The 19,495-nt window shown below is 41.1% G+C and overlaps 1 protein-coding gene across 4 annotated transcripts in view; it reads left to right on the forward strand.

Moving 5' to 3' along the window:
- CadN (neural cadherin) overlaps positions 1 to 19,495 on the forward strand; it is a 494,271-nt gene that overhangs the window by 436,726 nt on the left and 38,050 nt on the right. For all 4 annotated transcript variants that reach the window (XM_019048298.2, XM_019048302.2, XM_019048304.2 and 1 more), the window contains one exon: positions 10,669 to 10,833. In XM_019048298.2, coding sequence (XP_018903843.2) covers positions 10,669 to 10,833 — 165 coding nt within the window. The remainder of the gene's footprint in view (positions 1 to 10,668; positions 10,834 to 19,495) is intronic.

A 19,495-nucleotide genomic window follows, 5' to 3' on the forward strand; every position in this document is an offset into this window, starting at 1 on the left:
GTATCGTTAACCCCGTGGTGATGCGCCAAAGTTCAGAATGTCAAAGCTCCTGTAAACGCAAATCTGGTCGGATATTTCATCTTGAGTGTGGGGTTGGCGGTGAGCTCAAGTTGTTAGAAATTTGAAATTGATAGTCAAAGCAATAGACAAAGAGGACAAAAGGAAACTGGAGCAATCCTTACGGTTGAGACGGGTGATTGTTATCTCTTGGGGGAGTGTTACTGAGTCTATTAAACTTACCTTCTTCATCCATCCCAACCATCCGCATCTACAAATAGAATCGCTCCATTTTCCCTTTGTCTATTGCTGCGTCTATCAATTTTAATAATCAGCAACGAGCCGTTCAACGTGGGATCCCCACATTCTTTAACTGTTTTAGCGTCAAGGAGGAAAGCTCTTTATCTATCACTTTGTCTATCAATTTCAATGATGAGCCCGCTGCAGTGGATCTCTCGTTGAACTGATTTTTGGAATTGATAGTCAAAACAATAAACAGAGAAGATAAATTAAAAATGGAGCAATCCTCTTGCCATCCATCCGTTTCCACGAATAGAATCGCTTCATTTTTCATCAGTATATCGCTGTGTCTATAGCTTTGTCTATCAATTTCAGTGATCAGCAACGCGCCGCTCAACGTGGGATCCACGGATTCTTTAATTGTTTTAGCGTCGAGGAGGCAGGGATAGCGGTGGGAGTTCATTGGCGGGGAGTTATCGCGGGCCTCATCGGGACAGGGACAAGGAAAGGGCAAGCGCTACACGGGGCTTTGGCACGCTTCCCGCCAAGCAACGAGCTCGCTAGACTTAACTGCCACCCACGCCGCCAAACTTCCCACTTCAATTCATAAGTCGAAGACACGTGCACCGTAATAGGCAAGAACCACGCAACTTCAATACAGAGATAATAATTCCGAAACGCCTTCAATTTTTAAATATGCAACCCAGACGTCCGTTCAGTACGTATAGTGGCATTCTGGTATTACCGTAAGGCATGTGTTGTGACTTGTTTATTACAACCACTTAACTTCAACAGAGAAACGAGAAGAAAACAGAACGCCTTCAATTTTTTCTTTATGCAACACCGGACGGCTATCAAATACGAATATTTGCATCCAGGATTCCAGGCGTACTCGTATGGCAAATTAACCCAATTTGTTAAAATACACGTATTTAAATGTGAAATACCGCCTAATGACGTCTCAAGGCGATTCATTTTTTCACTTTTAAAATTATTTTTCTGCAATTCCCCTTATGAGAAAAAAATTGTGAAAAGCACTGCGAACTCTGCTCATTAAGCACGCTCACATGAAGCGATCAAATTTTGTCATGCAAATTCTCCATTTGGCCTTAACTGCTCTCATAGAATCACGGCAGAATAGAAATCCCGAACAGATAGGTGATTTTTGCGTGGGTTATCTCGAGTTACCCGAGCGAGAGCTGGCAATTGGCAAATCGGCCAAACGCCGGCTACGGCAATCGCATGGCAAGGCGAAAAAAAGGAAGAAAAAGGAGGCGGACTGATTTTAATGAAATGTTCGCATCCGTTACGTACGCGGGGCTCGGGTCTCGAACCCGGTGCACTTACCCCGATTAATTTCCTCGGCGACACAACGAGCTTACTCCCGTTTTAATTTTATTTATTCATCACTTAACCTATCGCATCCGCTCGCACTTCGCCCTCTCTCAGAGTATCTTCCGGTCGAGGGACTATGCATTTCTAATTATTAATAATGAACCCGGTATCAGAGCCCCCGCCGGCGCAGCATCGCAGCGTGTCGCGACTGAATTTTGGCAGCCCTATTATCTTGTAAATTGGGGCTGATTAAAACGCTATTTTTTGGCACTGTTCTGCCTCCGGCGACTCGCTCGCAACAGTGGGGCTTTTTAAATGAACTGAATTTCAGCCCAGGTGCTCTCCTGAAATTTTGCCGATGCGAGTGGAATTTCTTCTTTCGCGTGTTTTGATGTTAGCCCTTTTGGCGCCATCATAGTGTTTCTGTACTATGGTAAAACGACGTTTGTACCTTCGGGCGTTGCCAAATTTCCTTTGAAAGGATAAAAATTCATTGGAAAAGCTGCGAATATTGTTTTCCAACTTTACAGACAATTTTATTTGCAATTTTATCTAAAATATCTGAAATCTACGAGAAAAAATATGCATGGCTTTCCTCCAAAAAAAATTCTGTATCGGTGGAAATTTGGCAGCATTTGAATGTTCATATGGCGTTTTTCAGTAGCACGGCAGATCGCAGGGTGGAGTGTCAAAGAAGTGGTATGCACAATCAAAATATCACACTTAATCTTTAAAAAGTCGTATTATTTTCTGTCAAAAAATATATAAAATAAAACGTAAGGAGAAATGAAAGCAACGCCTGGTGTATTCAGGCTGATCCTGGTTTGTAGCGACCAACCAATCCTACTTCCTCGTCAGTTCTACCGAGCTAAGGAAGAGCGCCGTATGAACATTCGAAAGTTGACAAATTTCCCTTGATAAAATATGTATTTTCGACAACATTCATACCCATATTTCTTTGAACGTTTCATATATTTTAGACTAAATTGCATACGAAATAGTCTGAAAATTTTAGAAAAAATTATTCACAATTTACCCAGTTAATTCGGTTTTAGTCTAAGGAAATTTGGCAACGTCTGAAGGCTCATATGGCGTTCTTCGTTAGCTCGGCAGAGTTGTCGTGCGTGTTGCATGCAGGGAAAATCCAGGCGGTTTTTATTTTTGCGCTTCTGCACGGCTCTCGTGCTGTTATTCCGTGTCATCGCATAACTCAACTTCAGCGCAATTAATTCCCGCTGTAAATGTGATAAGGGTGCAATCGGCCCTCGGCCCCTGTCTAATTAGGGGCGCCCAGAGTTAAAAATTAAATAACTTCTCCGCGGAGACGTTGACGATCGCATCGTTGCCAGATTTATAAAAAAAATCCTCGAGCTCCGTGTTCGGGAAGGGTCATCCGTGGTGAAGCGGCAAGAGCGGTTGTGAGTCTTATTTTTCCAGTGCCTCTCAACCGACACTCTCCCGGCTAAACAATGTAATTATAACGTAATTAGCGCAGTGGAGAACTACAAGAAAGCGCGTCGAATTATCTTTCCCGAGTTCCGCTCTCGAGTTATTGCAACAACTTCCGAGGGAGTGATAAACCGGCGCTGGTGTATTTTTTGACACCGACATCCGTGCTGACAAGGAGTTAATAATTAGCCGCCCGTTTGACGAATTAATTAGTGCGTTTTCCCGGCTTTCTCAAGCCCGCCGCCCGATGGAGGAAAGGAAATTGCCGGCTTTTAAAAGTTTATATTTTCTCGTTTACGGCTTGTTAATTACGATTCAAGCACGTTATGTTTTTTGAGGAATATGACGGTCCAGTTTTTTAAGCACTGCACAGGAAGCCGCTTAAGTTCAGCACTCAGGACTGTCTAGGAACTTTTCTTCCTGGGAGTGAATTTTAATTCGCTGCTTTCTCCACGATCATCAGCTTGACCCTCTCAGATCGGCTGAAATTTTCGTTTTATGATAATGCGACCGAATTTTTCGGATCATACGACGTAATTTTCTGAAGGTCAGGATTACGTCATACGTGAGAAACTGAATTGAGGGGCTTGGAGGACAAGGCGCATAAGTGCAGTTTTTGCTACTTCTAGGAATACGTGTTTGAAGTTTTGAAATTACGTGGATCCTCATGACAAGGAGAAAGTCCTAACTCACTTTTTTATGCTTAAAAATTGGGATTTGGGAGCGAATTTTTCTCAAATTATGCATTAAGACTAGTTTCACATGAAATCATGAATATCTTGATTTTTTCAGACACTGCACTTATGCGCCTCGTCCTCCAAGCCCCTCAATTATCCGAATCAATTTTTGAGCTGAATCAAAGGAAACATTCCCAAATTTCTTTGAATTGTCTCGACGTATTACTCATTGCATCGAGCCGTTAAGGGAAAATACCGGGTAATTATTACGGCAGAAACCTCTGCGTAAATAAAAGGCGTCATTTGCTGAGGCAGCCGTTCAAGTGCCGGTGGAATTTTCCAAATCGCAACACCAATCTCATCAAGAGAACAGAGAGAAACTAATGAACAGGCTCAACTCTTGAAGTTTGTACTTAACGCTTTTGTTCAATCTTGATGACAAACGTCGTTGCCTAACTTAAAATTTAATTTACAATTTTCACTCCACGTCCTCGTACGTAATACTCATCGCTTAAAATCCGGTCAATTTATTCCCTCGTAATAAATTAACAAAGCCTTTGCTGATAGTTGAAACAGTGTCGGATCTCAGGCAACAAACGCGCCTTCATCTACTCGGTTCTGCAATACGCGCACAGTTGCGTTAAAATAGTTGCTTGTTGCCCCTTGAACTGTTATAACCCAAGGGATCTTCGCATCGGATCATCCTCTTTGCATAGCCAACTTTCATATCTCTGTTACTAATTTCTTAATTGTCATAATGCAGGGTGCCCTGTCTGGCATCAGGATTTTCCTGATTGTATCAGGATTTGAGGTCAATCAGGATTTAATCCCGATTTCATCAGGATTTGAGGAAAAATAATCAGGATTTGAGAAAAGTCGGCTCTCCGATCGGATTTTTTAATGCTTTCGCATACGCTTATGCAGATTTTTTAATTTTTCTCCGCAAAAAAATCAGGATTTGGAAAAATTATGAAATCAGGATTTAGCAGTCAAAATTCATAAGAAATCAGGATTCTCCAAAATGAAAAAAAAAAAAAAAACTAGACACCTTATAATGGTTCACTATTCTCGCTTTCAGTGTTCTGAAATTGTTATAACTGAAAGGAAAGTCGACATTATCGTTTATACACACATATGCATTCGTTTCCGTTCGCCCCTTGATATATTGTGTTGCAACTCCCGTTTATCAAAGATCTCTACCGGAGAAATTAAACCGTGGCAATTTTAATGTTCGCTGCCATCAAATATGTAATCTGCTCCCTTAATATATACCGCAGGGGGTGAGTCACTTATCCTCTTTTATTGCCTTTTTTGTGCTAAGTTTTCTCGGTTGTTCTTCAACCTGACAACCTGCTGTGTTTCGAGACGAAACGGTCCAGGAGAACAAAAGATGTTGCTCGCACGCCAAAGCGAAAACACAGACGAACCGGGTTGAATCATTTAAAATGACTGCGGTTTAATTTCAGCTCGGTGAGTGCGGAATTTCTCGCGTAGATCCACCTGTCAGAGAAATTCAAATCTTTTTAGAGCGAAGAAAAAAGTTCAGCTCCATAATGCGTTCAGCGGGAACCCTAAGAAAATGATTTTGTTATTTTACTTAAAAGGCTTATTTAAATAGACTAATTTTAAATCAGAGTTTGAAAGTCTTTTTTCCAGACTGCCAACTGAGATTTATTTCCATTGCTTGTTTTTCAAACCAATCTACAGATTTTTTCATCGCATTTACGTCTTTTTTCCAAACCCAATCGACATACGGATTATTTTCATGGAACGTATGTTTTTTTCTAAAGTCCCAACGAAAAGACACTGTAGCTAGTGTAGCTGAACTTTATCTTTTCAATAAATAATTTCTCTGATTATTGCTTACCTCTAACCAATCTACCGGTTTTTTCATTGCTCCTACGTCTTTTTTTCAAACCCAGCGGAAATCCCCATCCAATTTAAGGATTTTTCATGGCACGTATGCCTTTTTTCCAAACTCCCAACGCAAAGTTACCATTGCTCTCCTTCATCTCTACCGATTTTTCTTCATTCCGCGTGGCAATTTCAAACAATGTCTCAGTGCTTTACATAACTTAACCATGGGTATACTTACGATTTAAGTGAATCAATAAAGTATCTGGTTTCGATGAGAAAAATTTCAAGGCGAAACCCGACGAAAGATCCTCTCGACACCAACACTACCGTGCTAAGGAAAATCGTCGTAAGAGCATTCAAATGTTGCCAAATTTCCTCACAGACAATATTTATATTTGATGAAAGTTATGTATATTTTTTCTTCAAATTGTCAGACTACTCAGATCAAATTACGAATGACTTTCCCTGAAAAATTGGATGAAAAACACTCAAAACATTTCCCGAAAATTTGTGCTTTTGTTGAAGAAAATAACGCGATGTCTGAAGGATCATACGGCGTTCTTCCTTAGCACGACGGAACATGCGTCTCAAGAAGATAGAAATCGTCATTTCACGAGAATAGTCCCACTTCGAAGTCGTCGGCATCCCAAACGAACCGTGGATGTGGATATTAATTCGGGCATTACGACGAGGGCTCCGTTAACGAAATGACGTAAGTGTATTCCGTTGCCCGTACAGTCCCGCGCTTCTTACGGTTAACGTTACGTCTTTTTGTCAAGAGAAAGACGTCGTGAGGGTTCCGCTGCGACAGCCGCGCCTGGCGATGTGTGCAACGGCTTCTTTGCATACAAATTATTCCATTAAAAGATTTGGAAATATTTTCCGAACCATTAAATCACACACTTTTCCGCTCTCCCTTTCATCGGCTCCCCCGCGAGGCGCCTCCGCCCCCTCCCCCCGTTTTCGGAATTTTCCCGCGCATTGTTGCCAGGTGGTGCCGAAAATTCAATATTTTCCCCCGCTTAAACGGACCCGTTCCTTAACCAGTTTCTTTCCTTTCAGTTATTCTTATTTACAGACGTCAGAGGCGGATCCAGGATGTGTTGGCAAACAGACATTCCCTCCATTTAAACTGCGGACCGATTATTGAAACTGATAGATAAAGCGATAGACAAAGACGACAAAAGGGATTTGGAGGGATCCTATTGGTGGAAACGGGTTGTTGCAATGGACAAAGGAGGTAGGTAATCGACTAAGTAACGGCAACCCACGAGAAACCCGACAGTTAGTCTATCATTTTCCCCCTTAGTCGATGAGAACCACCCATTTCAACCAATAGAATTGCTTTATACCCCCTATGTCATCTTTGTCTATCGCTTTGTCTATCAGTTTCAATAATCGCCCCGCTGGTGTTAGTAATCGATTCTTGTCGGAGCACATGGCCCCTCTGAGAATCGATACATTTCTGTAGGTTTAAATGGAGAGAAAACAGTGTTTCCACGTTGCTGGACCCACCAATGATAGATAGTCTTCTATGTTATGATAATTCTTGGTAGGTGATCAATTGATCATGGGGAGATTCGAAAATCGATCATTTACGCCTCGCCACTGGCTCTGATCCATCTCCTCGCCCGATTTTTTGGAGAATCCGGCAACCTTGTTGCCTTGGGTCACGAACGGGGAAGATAAAGCAATTCGAGACCGACTGCATCGGCGACGCTCTACAGATAACTCATGATTTATAATCGACGTGTCACTTAAGAGGTTTTAACACTGCTCGAAAAGCCTTTTGCTTACTTATATCTGTTGTTTAGAGCGGAAAGAACGTAATTAACTATGTTTGAAAACTTCGAGTTTAATGAATTCTTGACCGGGGGGGGGGGGGGGGGTTTCCACCAGGGGTGCGGAAAATGCTAGAGCTCCGGCTCGCTTATGGTCTACGGCTTCGTTGAAATTGATAGACACAGCAATAGACAAAGAAAGCAAAGGGAAAAGCGAGCGATCCTATCCATTGAAGCGGGTCACCCGTAGAATTTCCTTCCCGAAGCGCCCCTTTAAGTTCATTTCATGACACCGAAATCATACATTTTTAGTAAAAACTGTTATTTAAAATTGAGCGTAAAGTTTGAAAGTAGTTTCATCGGTTTCGCCGTACATTTTCCCAAATTACTACATAAACTTAAAACTTTTTTTGGAAAAACCGATTAATATCACTTACTTATTTTCTATGCACGATGGCCATTTCGGGCGGGTAGGCCGCCCATCTTCAGGTGACTGATCATACATTGATTACTGATGGTACATTTTCCCCCTTGAAGCCCCTCTTGAAGTTCATTTCACGACGGAATTAGTATCAAAATCTTACAGTTTTAGCCAATAATGTTACGCCCGACCGCTTTCAATGACTCGTCCCACTGTGCGGCGCTGCGTGTGACCCAACACGACACAAAGCCCCGAAAATGCAAACCGAAAGTTAGGGGTGCGTCGGGTCGAGGGAGGGGTTTGTTTACCCGCCGCGACCCCATCCAGCAAACAGTGCTGTTATTATTAATGATCAATTTTCTTTTATTTCTGGGGAGCTCCTTTTATTGCAGCTCCCAGCGTCTAGGAGCTCCCCGCGCAGCGCCCGTCCCCCCCCCGCCCCCGCTCACGGGCGCCCTTTTTGTCGGAAGATTTACAGTCTAGGAAGCGCGATGCTCTGTTGCCGTGCCCTCGAAAAATAGTTATATTGAACTTATTTATGGTAGAAGGAACTAGGTGTTCAGGGATTGCGTGTAACATAGTTCCTTTCAGCATAGAGACGTCCTATTCTACCTTGGCAAAGAAAAGGCCGGATGAACTTTGCAGCACTGCCAAAATTAACCATCGCGAACAATACAGGGTTGCCACAGTCGTGGGATCAAACAAAAAAAATTGGGAAATGTCAGGAAATTTTGAAAAGTAAGTGAAAACTTGGCCAAAGTCAGTTGCCCGATAACCTCTGGGAAGACAGGCATATGTGGCGTTTGGGTGTCGTAGAACGCCAGAGTGCGTTGTAAAGCGACTTTATATCTATATGTGAAAACTTGGAATTGTCAGGGAAAATTACGAAAGTGTCGAAGAAAAATTTTCAAGTCACCATAATTTGCTTTCTAGAATCGGTTTGCCGTTTTGAACAACAAATTTCGTCCGAAATTTTTTGTGACTTACTCTAGTTTTAACTTACGTCACCGTATTTATTTTATCACTTTTTTTTTGTATTTTTATCATTTGTATTTTTTTTTTACGTCTGATCGGGCAGAATAATTACGTATCTTAATTTCCCGGGTAGAATGTTGTTTTTTTTCTTCTTTCTTTTATGTGCCTTACATTTTGAAATAATTATATCTTATCTTATCTTTGAAATAAAAATAAAAAAAAAAAAAAAAAAAAAAAAAAAAAAAAAAAAAAAACTGCTTCAAATTTTCCGTTTGGCGTATCTTCAAATATCAGGGAATTTCTCCAGAATTCGTTAGAGAAATCAAGAAAATGTCAGGGAATTAAATTTTCTAAAGTCTGTGACAATCCTTAGAATATTTATCTTTTTAGGAAATTTTAATTCCCTTTCTTACTCTCTTTTGGTTACTGTGTCGGATTTCTTTATTTTTTAAAATTAACTTCACTCCTAACTGATGAACAGTAAAAGCATTTGCATGATTCGTTATTCTTGAAGTGTGTCATTAATGTCTAAATTAATGCTCCATGTCGTAAAGTTCTTAATATTGTCCGTCCATTTCAAGAATCAGCTTGCTGGTCAACCTGTGTAATGATAAAAACATAATCCATCTCTTTCAGCCCTCTAGGATTTTAGCAGTCCCCCGTTATCCGTCATCTCAAACGGAATAGCTTTTGTCTCCCATATTTTGTAACTAATCATATCGCTGATCTATAACTATTAGTATAATATGACACTCCTCTCCCGCTAATCATCAGCAAAGCTGCATACCATTTATGTTGTTCTAAATGTTTTTCATCTCTCATGTGTCGATCCATGATTAGCACGCTTTAAGTTTCTAATACTCTTTTGACTATTTCCAGGATATGTTTGATTTTCTCATTATCGGCATCTAGAATTGCGATCGTGCTTCCAATCAAACTACAGTACTAATATATCTATTTATTTCAGCTGCAATGGACCGCGCCGATTACTGTTCTGTTATACTGTTAACTGTTTTGCTTACGTATTTGCCCGTTGTTATGTGGATCGAATTGGAGGATCTTTACAAATTAATTTTAAACATTCGTTAAGATTAAATCCTAAATATCCTGGATAATTCTCAAACTCAACTCGTATACTAACCGTGAATTTCAATTACTTCGTAATTGTTTTCTTTCAAGACATTAGAAGTTTACAGTTTGAAATTTGTCTCACAAATTGTTCAAATGAGTCACAGATTTTTCGAAGCTTAAGAATCATTCGAAGCATGCACTGATTGCACTGGTTAAATAGCTCGACTGATCAGGTCAATTATGAGAGATCATTTCACCTGTCACAAATACATCATATTTCATACCTAAAATATTCATTGTGACTCAACATTTGTAAAACTTCCCTCAACCTTAGGATTATCTATATCACGAATTCTATCCATCAATGCCAACCCTTTCACGAATACTTATAGCCTGCCATTCGATCCATGGTAAATTTAAATGGACTAAACACATTTGGACTTTAGTAAATCAGGTTTGACACAAAAAGAGAAAGAAACCCCTTTTCTTTATATCACCCATAGACTAATTTTCCCTTACACTTAAATTTGAGTTAAGCCCGTTGGACGCGTGATAAAATGTTTCCTACGAAAATGCCTTGAGGGCTTAATTTGTCAATTACAGAGGGGCTTTTTTCCCCATTCCCTACTCCTCGCGGAGTCCTTAGTGACGTCATGTGTCAAATCTGATTCTCTGTAAGCGAATTTTTTTCGAGGTTTGGTACTAGTTTCCACACCTGGACCTCTAAGAACGACCATAAATACGACCTCCAACTTAAGGAGTGGTTCAGGTCCCGAATCTCGAGAAGAAGTTGGCTTTGTGGAGGTTGATTGATGAGTGTTAAATGTGGCTTGACTAACCGGGGTTTTTCTGGTGATGGTTCTAGTACGAGCTGATGCTAGCCGCGTCGGACAACCTCAAGGAGAACTCGACGAAAGTGGTGATCCACGTCAAAGACGTGAACGACAATCCGCCCGTCTTCGAGAGACCCACCTACCGCACCCAGATCACCGAAGAGGACGACCGAACGCTCCCCAAAAAAGTGCTTCAGGTCTGGCCCCCTTCCACCCATCTCACCCCCAACCCCCAAGGGGCGTCCCCCCGTTTTTACCCACCTTTCATCCCTATCCTCTTACCCACCCCTCTATTTTTCTAGGCGCCCCGCCATTCCAGTGATATCCGCTAGTTTTCCGCTATCCTTAGACCAGTTGAATAGAGAAACTCTGCTCCTTTTTTTTCGGCGGGGACAAAACTCCTTCAATGTTCCGTATAGGCAAAATCACGACCGCTGAGTTCGAATAGTTGCTCGAACATCTGCGTGACACCTTTTCTCACAGCGTGCCCACATTTAGGCGGTAAAACTAGAAAACCAGGTTTATTGGTCCGCTGAGTTGTAGACTTCCAGTCATAATATCGTAATTCCTCAATAACTTTAGTGACTTCCGTCTCTGTGTGAGGAATTTTCCGTTAACAAATAAAACGCATCGATCTTCGTAGAAGAAACATGGGTAAAAAAATAGATTAAATAAATATAATAAATTGAAGAGAAAGAAATGAGCTCGGTTGATAAAACAATTTAGATTGTAACTATATACAGCATATGCTCTGAAAAACTAAACATTTTAGTGATATGGGTATTGGGTAAGGAAACTAAGCCTCTAGAAAAGGTATAAAATTAAAGCACCACGCAACATAATTTCTTCTCAAAACAGGGTGTCTAGTATCAGGATTTTCCCGATTTTCCCCGCCACTGCTAAAAAAAACCTCTTGGTTCAAGAAAGCAGCTTCTTGTCGCCGGCTTTAAGAGTCTGGACTCTTAAAGCTCACAATCAACTCTCAAATCAGATATAAGGGTCTACCAAGGTCAAATGGCAACAATACGAATAACTTCATTTGTACGATCTACCTTCCATTCCATCCGTGTCAAAAATATTTGGCAATATCTTGTTCAGGAGATGCGCTCCTTGCAGAGAACAATCGTGGTACATTTTTTTGCTCAGTCTTAGTCTAGTGGCCCATCGAACCCTGAGAGAAGGGTTCTCATTGGTCCTTATCGAAGAAATCGACGTCATTCTCGGTAATTTTCCACTGTTATTTTTTTTAACGGAAAACTTTGAGCGAGGAGCGTATCTTCCTGTCGTATTTCAGTATCACAAACACCGTTCTTGAGGGCGAGCACTTAGCTTATCTCGCCGCAAATCCGTTTCCCGCCGCTTCTTAATAGTATCACTGGAACGGTTCGGTGCGTCCCTGCATCCCTGAATTCCCTGAATCCATCCTCCCCCCCCCCCCCCCCCGTTCTTTGCATCCCTGATTGTTCGTTCGCTCGAGTCGTGTTGCTCACCGCTGTTTGCCCGCTGCTACTTAGAGACCGCTTGTTTGGAGTTCCTTACCATATTTTATTTATTTTGTGACCCTGTTTTCCCCCCAGCTTTCTTACTAACATCTTTAATTTCATGTTGCGTTTTGTTTCTAGTTTAGCGCCGTTTTATGCTTTAATTTTGTTCTTTTTTATTTTTAGGCATTACTTTAAAGACATTTTCATCGGATTTATTTTTTTTACCTCGGTCATCGTGCGTTTCGGTTCTTGAATTGGATTACATTTTGCAATAAGGAACCGCTATCTCTGGCTCTTTCGTAAAACCACATATCTGCACAGGGGAATGAATGGCATGTGTGTTGTTTCTAAAATGGGCTGGAAATAGTGGTTCCCTATTGCAAAATGTAATATAATTGGCGTAAGAGGTTGTTTGAATGCCAGGATTTCAGTTGAAATTGTCCGCAAGAATTGAATCTACAATCTAATAGATATTTTTATCTCTAATTTTAAGACCTAGTATCCAGGCGTGTAACTGATTGCGTTCATTTTCAAAGAAGGAAGGGGCTCAAATAAAATAATTGAATTAGGCTTTCTTCTCAACTATCATCACCTTATAAGTTTATGCCTTAAGTTCGCAAATATCTGTCGCCTTTCAAACTTGCATCTTATGCCTGCTCTGTGTCTCGTTCTTTCTTTCACTAATATCCTCTTACTCTTTCTATAACTTTTACTCGTTAGTTTCCAATACCGATCAAACACACGCAATTTTAAATTGGAAAAATTGGTTTAATTTCCATTTAGGCTTAATTCTCTTTTAGATGATTTCACATTCTGGTAATCGATCTGAAAAAGCTCAGTCACATACCTCAATTTGCAGAAGAATCAATGTTCAAATTTTTTTCTGAGTTGCTTAAAAAAAAAAGCCTTGCCACAAATCTTGATCCGTTTTTCTAGATGGAATCGTGAGAATCCGATCTTAACTTGAAACTTCTTGCACTTTATCTGAATCACATCTTTTTTAAAGAAAATTGACAAAAAATGAAAGAAAATAAATCTCAGTATGAAGTCTGCATATTTACGAGTAATTTAAAATTATTTCACTAAACAAATATATAATTGTTGGGAAAGCAGTCAATGAAATCGGTATATTTTCAACAACTGAAGAGAACATAATGTTTAATCTATTTACATCTTTATGATTATTCGATTAGTTTGGGAGGCTCCAAGCTGCTCACATTCGACAAGTAAAAATAAAAATGTTAATAAATAAGTTGAAAGAAATGAGAATTTATAATTTTTTTAAGAAACTAAAAACTACTGAAGGGCCGTCATTTTCTATGACTGAAACGAATCGAACATTTGACCTCTGAATCATGAATGCAAGAAATTAGATTATCCTGAAGGTGTCAAGTTAGCCAAGCTCCTGAAAAATCAAGACACACCCGTTTCCTATCATCTCGCGTTTGACAGCCCTTTAATTCCCCAGACATCTCAATTTTCAATGGACCTGCTTTGAGCCCTTCTCCCCCCCCCCCCTCTTCATTGCAATTTTCCAGTCAAATTTTCTTATCTCCCATCAAAGCAGCTCCCTAGTCGGATGCTCCTCCACGAGCGTGGAAAACTTAATAGATCGCTTTATGAAGATTAATAAAGGGTCTTTTCCGTTTCCGAATCAAGAGCCCCCCCCCTCCCTCTTCACACCCTTCGCCAGCCGTGAATTAGTTAAACGGAACGTTGGCGAATGATTGATGGCTTCTTCGACGCTCTCTGGCGCCAAGTCGTCACAACACACTCGATGTAGTTTCCGTTAGAGTTTCGCGAGAAGCAAGAAACGCCGGGCTGATTCTTCAATTGATAGACAAAATTATAGACAAAGAGGGATAATGGAGCGATCCCATCGATCCAAACGGGAGGCTCTCATATACCAAGTGGAGAAATAATGGACCAACTTTAGGGTCTCTCTTGGGTTGCCGTTAGTTAGTCTATTATTTACTTCCTTTGTCCATCAATTACAATAATCATCTCGCTGAAGCCTTCAGTTTTGTCCAAAATCAACTTCCGATGTGAAAAAGCTCTTGAACTCGAAGCTGCTTACGAACAAAGGGATTTGTGCAACTAGAAGTTGAGAAGCTAACTCCCGTGCGAGGTTGAAAGTTTGGTAACAAGAATCTAAAGCACAGTTACACGAACTGAATAGTATGGCAGTAATTACACGCCGGTTTTTGGGTCATAAGACGGGCTTTTTTTCTTAACAAAAGAGTTTTTATCAAGTTCCTAACTCGATTATTATCGTGAGATTATTCTTAGACAAAACTAAATGCAAAAATATGTAAATCGAGAATCTCCAACTCTCGCTGAACTCTAATCTTTCAGGGCTTATTTCTTGGAATTTTCCACCTGAAACCTGGCAACGGTGGCAATTTTCTTACACCGAGAAGAATTCGTTTCCGCAACGCTATCCGTGCGTCGATACAGCCTCATTTCCAGATCTGTTTTGAGTCTTAGATTAATTCCATTTCACGCGCAATTTATTTCGATCGTCGCTTCTCGCTCATTCATGTTTATTTCTGCATTATTGTATTCACTACTTCTAAGTTTAGTTTTGTTCACTTTACTTTAGTTCCTTTTAATTTTTATCACCACTGTTTTTTTACACCCCTCATCGTCATGTTTTCACTGCTGGCTTGCAGAGATATCTACGGATCGGATATTTGAATTTCTAGACTTAAACGCATACTTCTTTAGACTACTCTACCATGGAAAATACCAATTAAATTTGTTAAAGGTAACCAAGTATTAAAGCGCACGTTCGATGCAACATTTTTTAATTACCGGCATCACTCATCGTCTGTTTTCGCTGGTCTTGAACGCGGTGAAAGGTTAGTGAAAATTATTCTCAGAGACCCACGTCTATCGCCCCTTCAACATTGCGCGATACTCTACGCATCGCCGCGAAGTTCGTTTAGTTGCTTAACCCAACGAAACCTATCTTAGCTTATTTCTCCCTTCAACTGTAAAAAGCAACTCGTAAAAAGTAACCCAAAGGAACCATAAACACGAGACTTTGTACCAATGTGCAAAAACTAGCTGTCTCACTCAGAATCGATTGTTTATGATGGATTTAAATGAAGGATAAACAGTGTCGAATTTAGAAACGATTTTTCTGGCCTTGTAAACACGGCGCTCTTTGAATCGACCGCCTAAGGTAACCGCCCGATGCGTCTGTTGAACATTCTGCCGTGCTAAGGAAGAACGTGGTATGAGCATTCAAAAGTTGCCGAATTTCCCCGGATTAAATATTTATTTTTGAGGAAAGTCACGCATATTTTTCCTCAAAATGTTCAGATATTTTAGAGTAGATTCCGAAAAAAACTGTGCAAAAATTTTAAAGAAAAATATTCACAATTTTCTATGAAAATTCGGTTTTTATCGAAGGAAACATGGCAACGTCGGAAGGCTCATACGTCGTTCTTCCTTATCACGGCAGCGTTGCGGTTGGTGTTTCGAACTTTGGTAACTTTTTCCCAAACATCTCTCGGACGATTCATTTACGAGTCGCTGAGCTCGGAGAAATAAAACAGGTGAATTAGAATTCCAACTCGAAGACAATGAAGCGAACTTGGCTTCGGCGAAACGACCTGCGTCGTGTCAACTTCTTCCCGAGTTGTCAGGCCTTGTGCATCCATTTCGGTGAATTAATCATTGTCCCACACAGCGCACCTGAATTGCTCGTCCCTTGGCCCTTGCGTTCGGAGAAACGATAATCGGTCGATTCGTCCGAAAGTTCTAGCGCTGAATAGAATTGAACCGCGATGCAACCAAGTTTTGAGTTTCGCGTGTTGACGTGAGTCGAGAATCCAAACCCTGATTTTGCTGCCCTTGCTCTAAACGCGGACAACCCCACGCAAACTGTTACAATTGGACTGCATTTTCCAATTAAGAGCTACAATTCCTGGCTCATCCGTAAAAACACTCATGTGCACGGGGAAACTAATGGCTTACACGTTGTTTTTAAACGGAGCGAAAAATTTCAGTTCTTAATCGCAAAATGTAGTCTAACTGACAATGAGCCTTGCTCACTGTCACTCTGCAGCCAGCTCGTAGTGAAAGTAAACTCCCTGATGAGTCAATATGGCGAACGATGCCGTATCGTAACCCTTCGTCTGCTTGCTCTGAACAAAAACTCCGGCCGTGGAAGCCGTACTTACGGGCTATACAGATATGCAGTCCGCGCTCCTATCTCAAAGGCTGGAAGTTTCGGGCTTATCAATCGAAGTTACGGCTCCAGCACCCCGAACTTTCGACCTTTGAGCCCGGAACTTACGGTATGTTTGTATATCCCGTAATTTTTTTTCAGTGCGGAGGCCTCTCTAAACTCCATATACCTGAGAAAAAAGATTGGTAGAATTTACCACTCCTTCACGCTGTATTTTACACAGCGTCAATTCAGAGTCAATTCTGCCAGAAAAAGGTAAACGTCACTATATTCTGGCACAGGTAATAATATATTTATGGTATAACGATTCCTCTGGAAAAATCGACTTTGAATTCACGCACAGCGTGAAGGAGTGGTAAATTCTACCAATCTTTTTCTCGGCGTATTGGCCTACCATGGTACACGAACGTAAGGGTTACATTTTAGCAATGATTTTGCATCGACTTAAGATTAGCACTTAGTATAGCTCAGGCTCTGCCTCTGTAAGATATCTTTCCTTGTGCATGCTCGCCTACCCCCAAGTGTTGTCCCGTAGTTATGACTGAGTGTTTGCATGCGCAGTACCAACTGACGCTGGTGGCCTCGGACAGTTTGAACGAGAACAAGACCCAGGTGGTCATCCACGTCAATGACGTCAACGACATGCCGCCGGTCTTCCAGTCCCCGCTCTACACGGCCGTCATGGAGGAGGAACGACAAGGACCCAAACCCATTTTCCTGCTTCAGGTCAGTAGTCTGCCCCCTCTCAGAGACCGGTCCTTCGGTGTTGGCGAAGATTTTCACTTGGAGCCGCAAGTCCCATTCCACTCACACTTTGTGGAGAGTTGTTCATCAAGTCTCTTAATCGAGTTACGTCATACAGTGAATCGAGTCAGTTAGAGAGGCCGGACATTAAATTTTTGACTAAAACTGCAAATTTTGATGTTTAAATTGTCATAATATAAATTTTAATGGGTGCTTTAGGTAGAAAATTTTACGAGGAAACCAGTGGAACCAATTTTAAAGCCTCAAAGTTTTGTATTAACGGAGCTATGAGCTTTTAAACGTTCCAACTTTTGTCCGACTTCTCCGATTGACTCGATCCCGTGTGCGGCGTAAACCTTAGCGATGCTGGGAAGGGGGAGACAATGTTCACAAACCAAAAAATGCTTTTATCGCCCCCAAGCCCTCTTATACGCCCTAGGAATGGATGACATCCGAAGACACAGTGAGTGATAAGAAAGTCAAAAGTTAAGATAATGAGTCATTAGACTCGGATCTTTGTAGAGAAAAATACAAATCTGCATGCGTAACAAAATGAAAATATAAAGTAACTTGACTTGCGCCATGCATTACCATGGGCCATTTATCAGAAGCAAAACGCTCAGTAAAAATAATGCCACAACTATGGCTTAATTTTTTTGTCTTGCATGTGAATTAGGGGGAAGAAGGGCCATTCGGGGCTGTTTTTGCAAAGATACCAGCTTTTCTGCGAGGTCTACGCTAATGACGAATCAGATACTGACATCAGTATGCAAAAAATATAGCACATCCTGAACATGGCATTGCTAAATAGGCGTCTGTAGACTCTTCGGATGTCATCAATTTTTAGTGTGTGAAAGGGCATTTAGGGGATGAGATTGCCTTTTGATTTGTGAGCGTTTTTTATTTTTTTCTCTCTCTCTTCCACGTCCGCATTGCGTGCCGTGTTATGGATGAATTGATTCAAGAGACTTAATTGTTAACTTCGGCCTGCCCAACTCGAAGCCGGTTCTCTCGTCTGGTGAAGGTGATGGTGATGGTTGGTATCAGGAACATTTTGAAGGAGCGCAATTGAAGGCTAAGTACTCTGAGAAAAGCCTAAATTCAACCCAGCGCCCGTCAACATAGGACAGTGCTGGCACTGTACCTCGGTTTTTTCTCCGTCTCCATCGTAGTATTCTTATTTGCATGTTTGAACATCTGTATGTGTTGTTTCCATGTTTCATTACTGTAGAAAATTTCCATTTTATGCGTAAAAGAAGTTTAATTTTAGGGACTTGGAAATGACTCAAAATAAATGGACAAATCGTCTTCACCATTCCTTTAAATCTTCCACAGGAAAAGAGTAACTTGATTCAAACAGAAATATTCTTAAATTTGTTGCTTAGAAAAACAGTGCTTTTTGAATCAAGGAGGAAAGATGCTTATTTCAAGAAAAAAGCTACCTATATCAAGCAGAAACCTGCGTTATCCAAGCGAATTCATTCTCGCTTCAAGTGAATATCTTCTTGGTGGATCAAATCCATGTCCTCTTTTGTCAGCGTTAATTTAGATTGCATCCGGCCGACAGGAGCGAGAACGCCGTATAATTTCTTTTGAGTCGCCAATTTTTTTCGGACCTAATATTTCATCTCTGGAAACGTAAGAGTGTTTTTCATCGACATTTTCAGATACACCGTCGGCATAAATCTGAGCGAAATTATTTGAAAAATTCACTTTTCTCAAAATCGCTACAATCATTGGAGGAAATTCAAGAAGTTCGTATGTCCGTACGGCTTTTCCCCTCAATACTGCAGCGTAAATCTTTCGGGTAGCGATTCCCTGCACAAGAAAAAATTAAAACTTTTCTTGGGGAAGAGGGCTGCAAAACTCTCTTGCGTAAGCTCCAGTTGAGTGCATATTCTACCACGCGTGCAGTGGAAGAGATGGAAATCTCTCTGAAGCTTTTCCTGCCACTTCTCCCGTCGCAATTACAGCTCCGGCGGCGGTGGCGTTAGTCCGCTCATCCTGAGGAAAAACGCCGTATGTGCACTTGAATGTTGCCGAGTTGCCTTCGATAAAATACAAAATAAAAATTTAAAATAAAAATTTTCCTTGAAGTTTTCAAACACAGCACTGGATTATCGTGTGAGTGAAATTCTCTACCAAATCCACAAGTCTTCGGGAAAATTGTTACTTTATCAGAGCGAAATTCGACAATATCTGAGTGCACATGCGTTGTTGGTCCTTAGGATGGCAGTCGGAATCAAGGAGTAGCTAATCCAGCGCGCTTTACATGGATTTACAAGCTGGGACAGCTGTCGCCCTACGGAAAACAGCAGTACGTGTGTCTCACCGTGATCCGCGGTTAGTATAGATCCTTTCGCGCTTTGAGGTTCACTTTCAATTGTACGTACTGCTGGTTTCCGTAGTACAGCAGTGAGCTCGTACCTTCCT

The sequence above is a fragment of the Bemisia tabaci genome, chromosome 5 (genome assembly GCF_918797505.1).
Source record: "Bemisia tabaci chromosome 5, PGI_BMITA_v3".
Lineage (NCBI taxonomy): Eukaryota > Metazoa > Arthropoda > Insecta > Hemiptera > Aleyrodidae > Bemisia > Bemisia tabaci.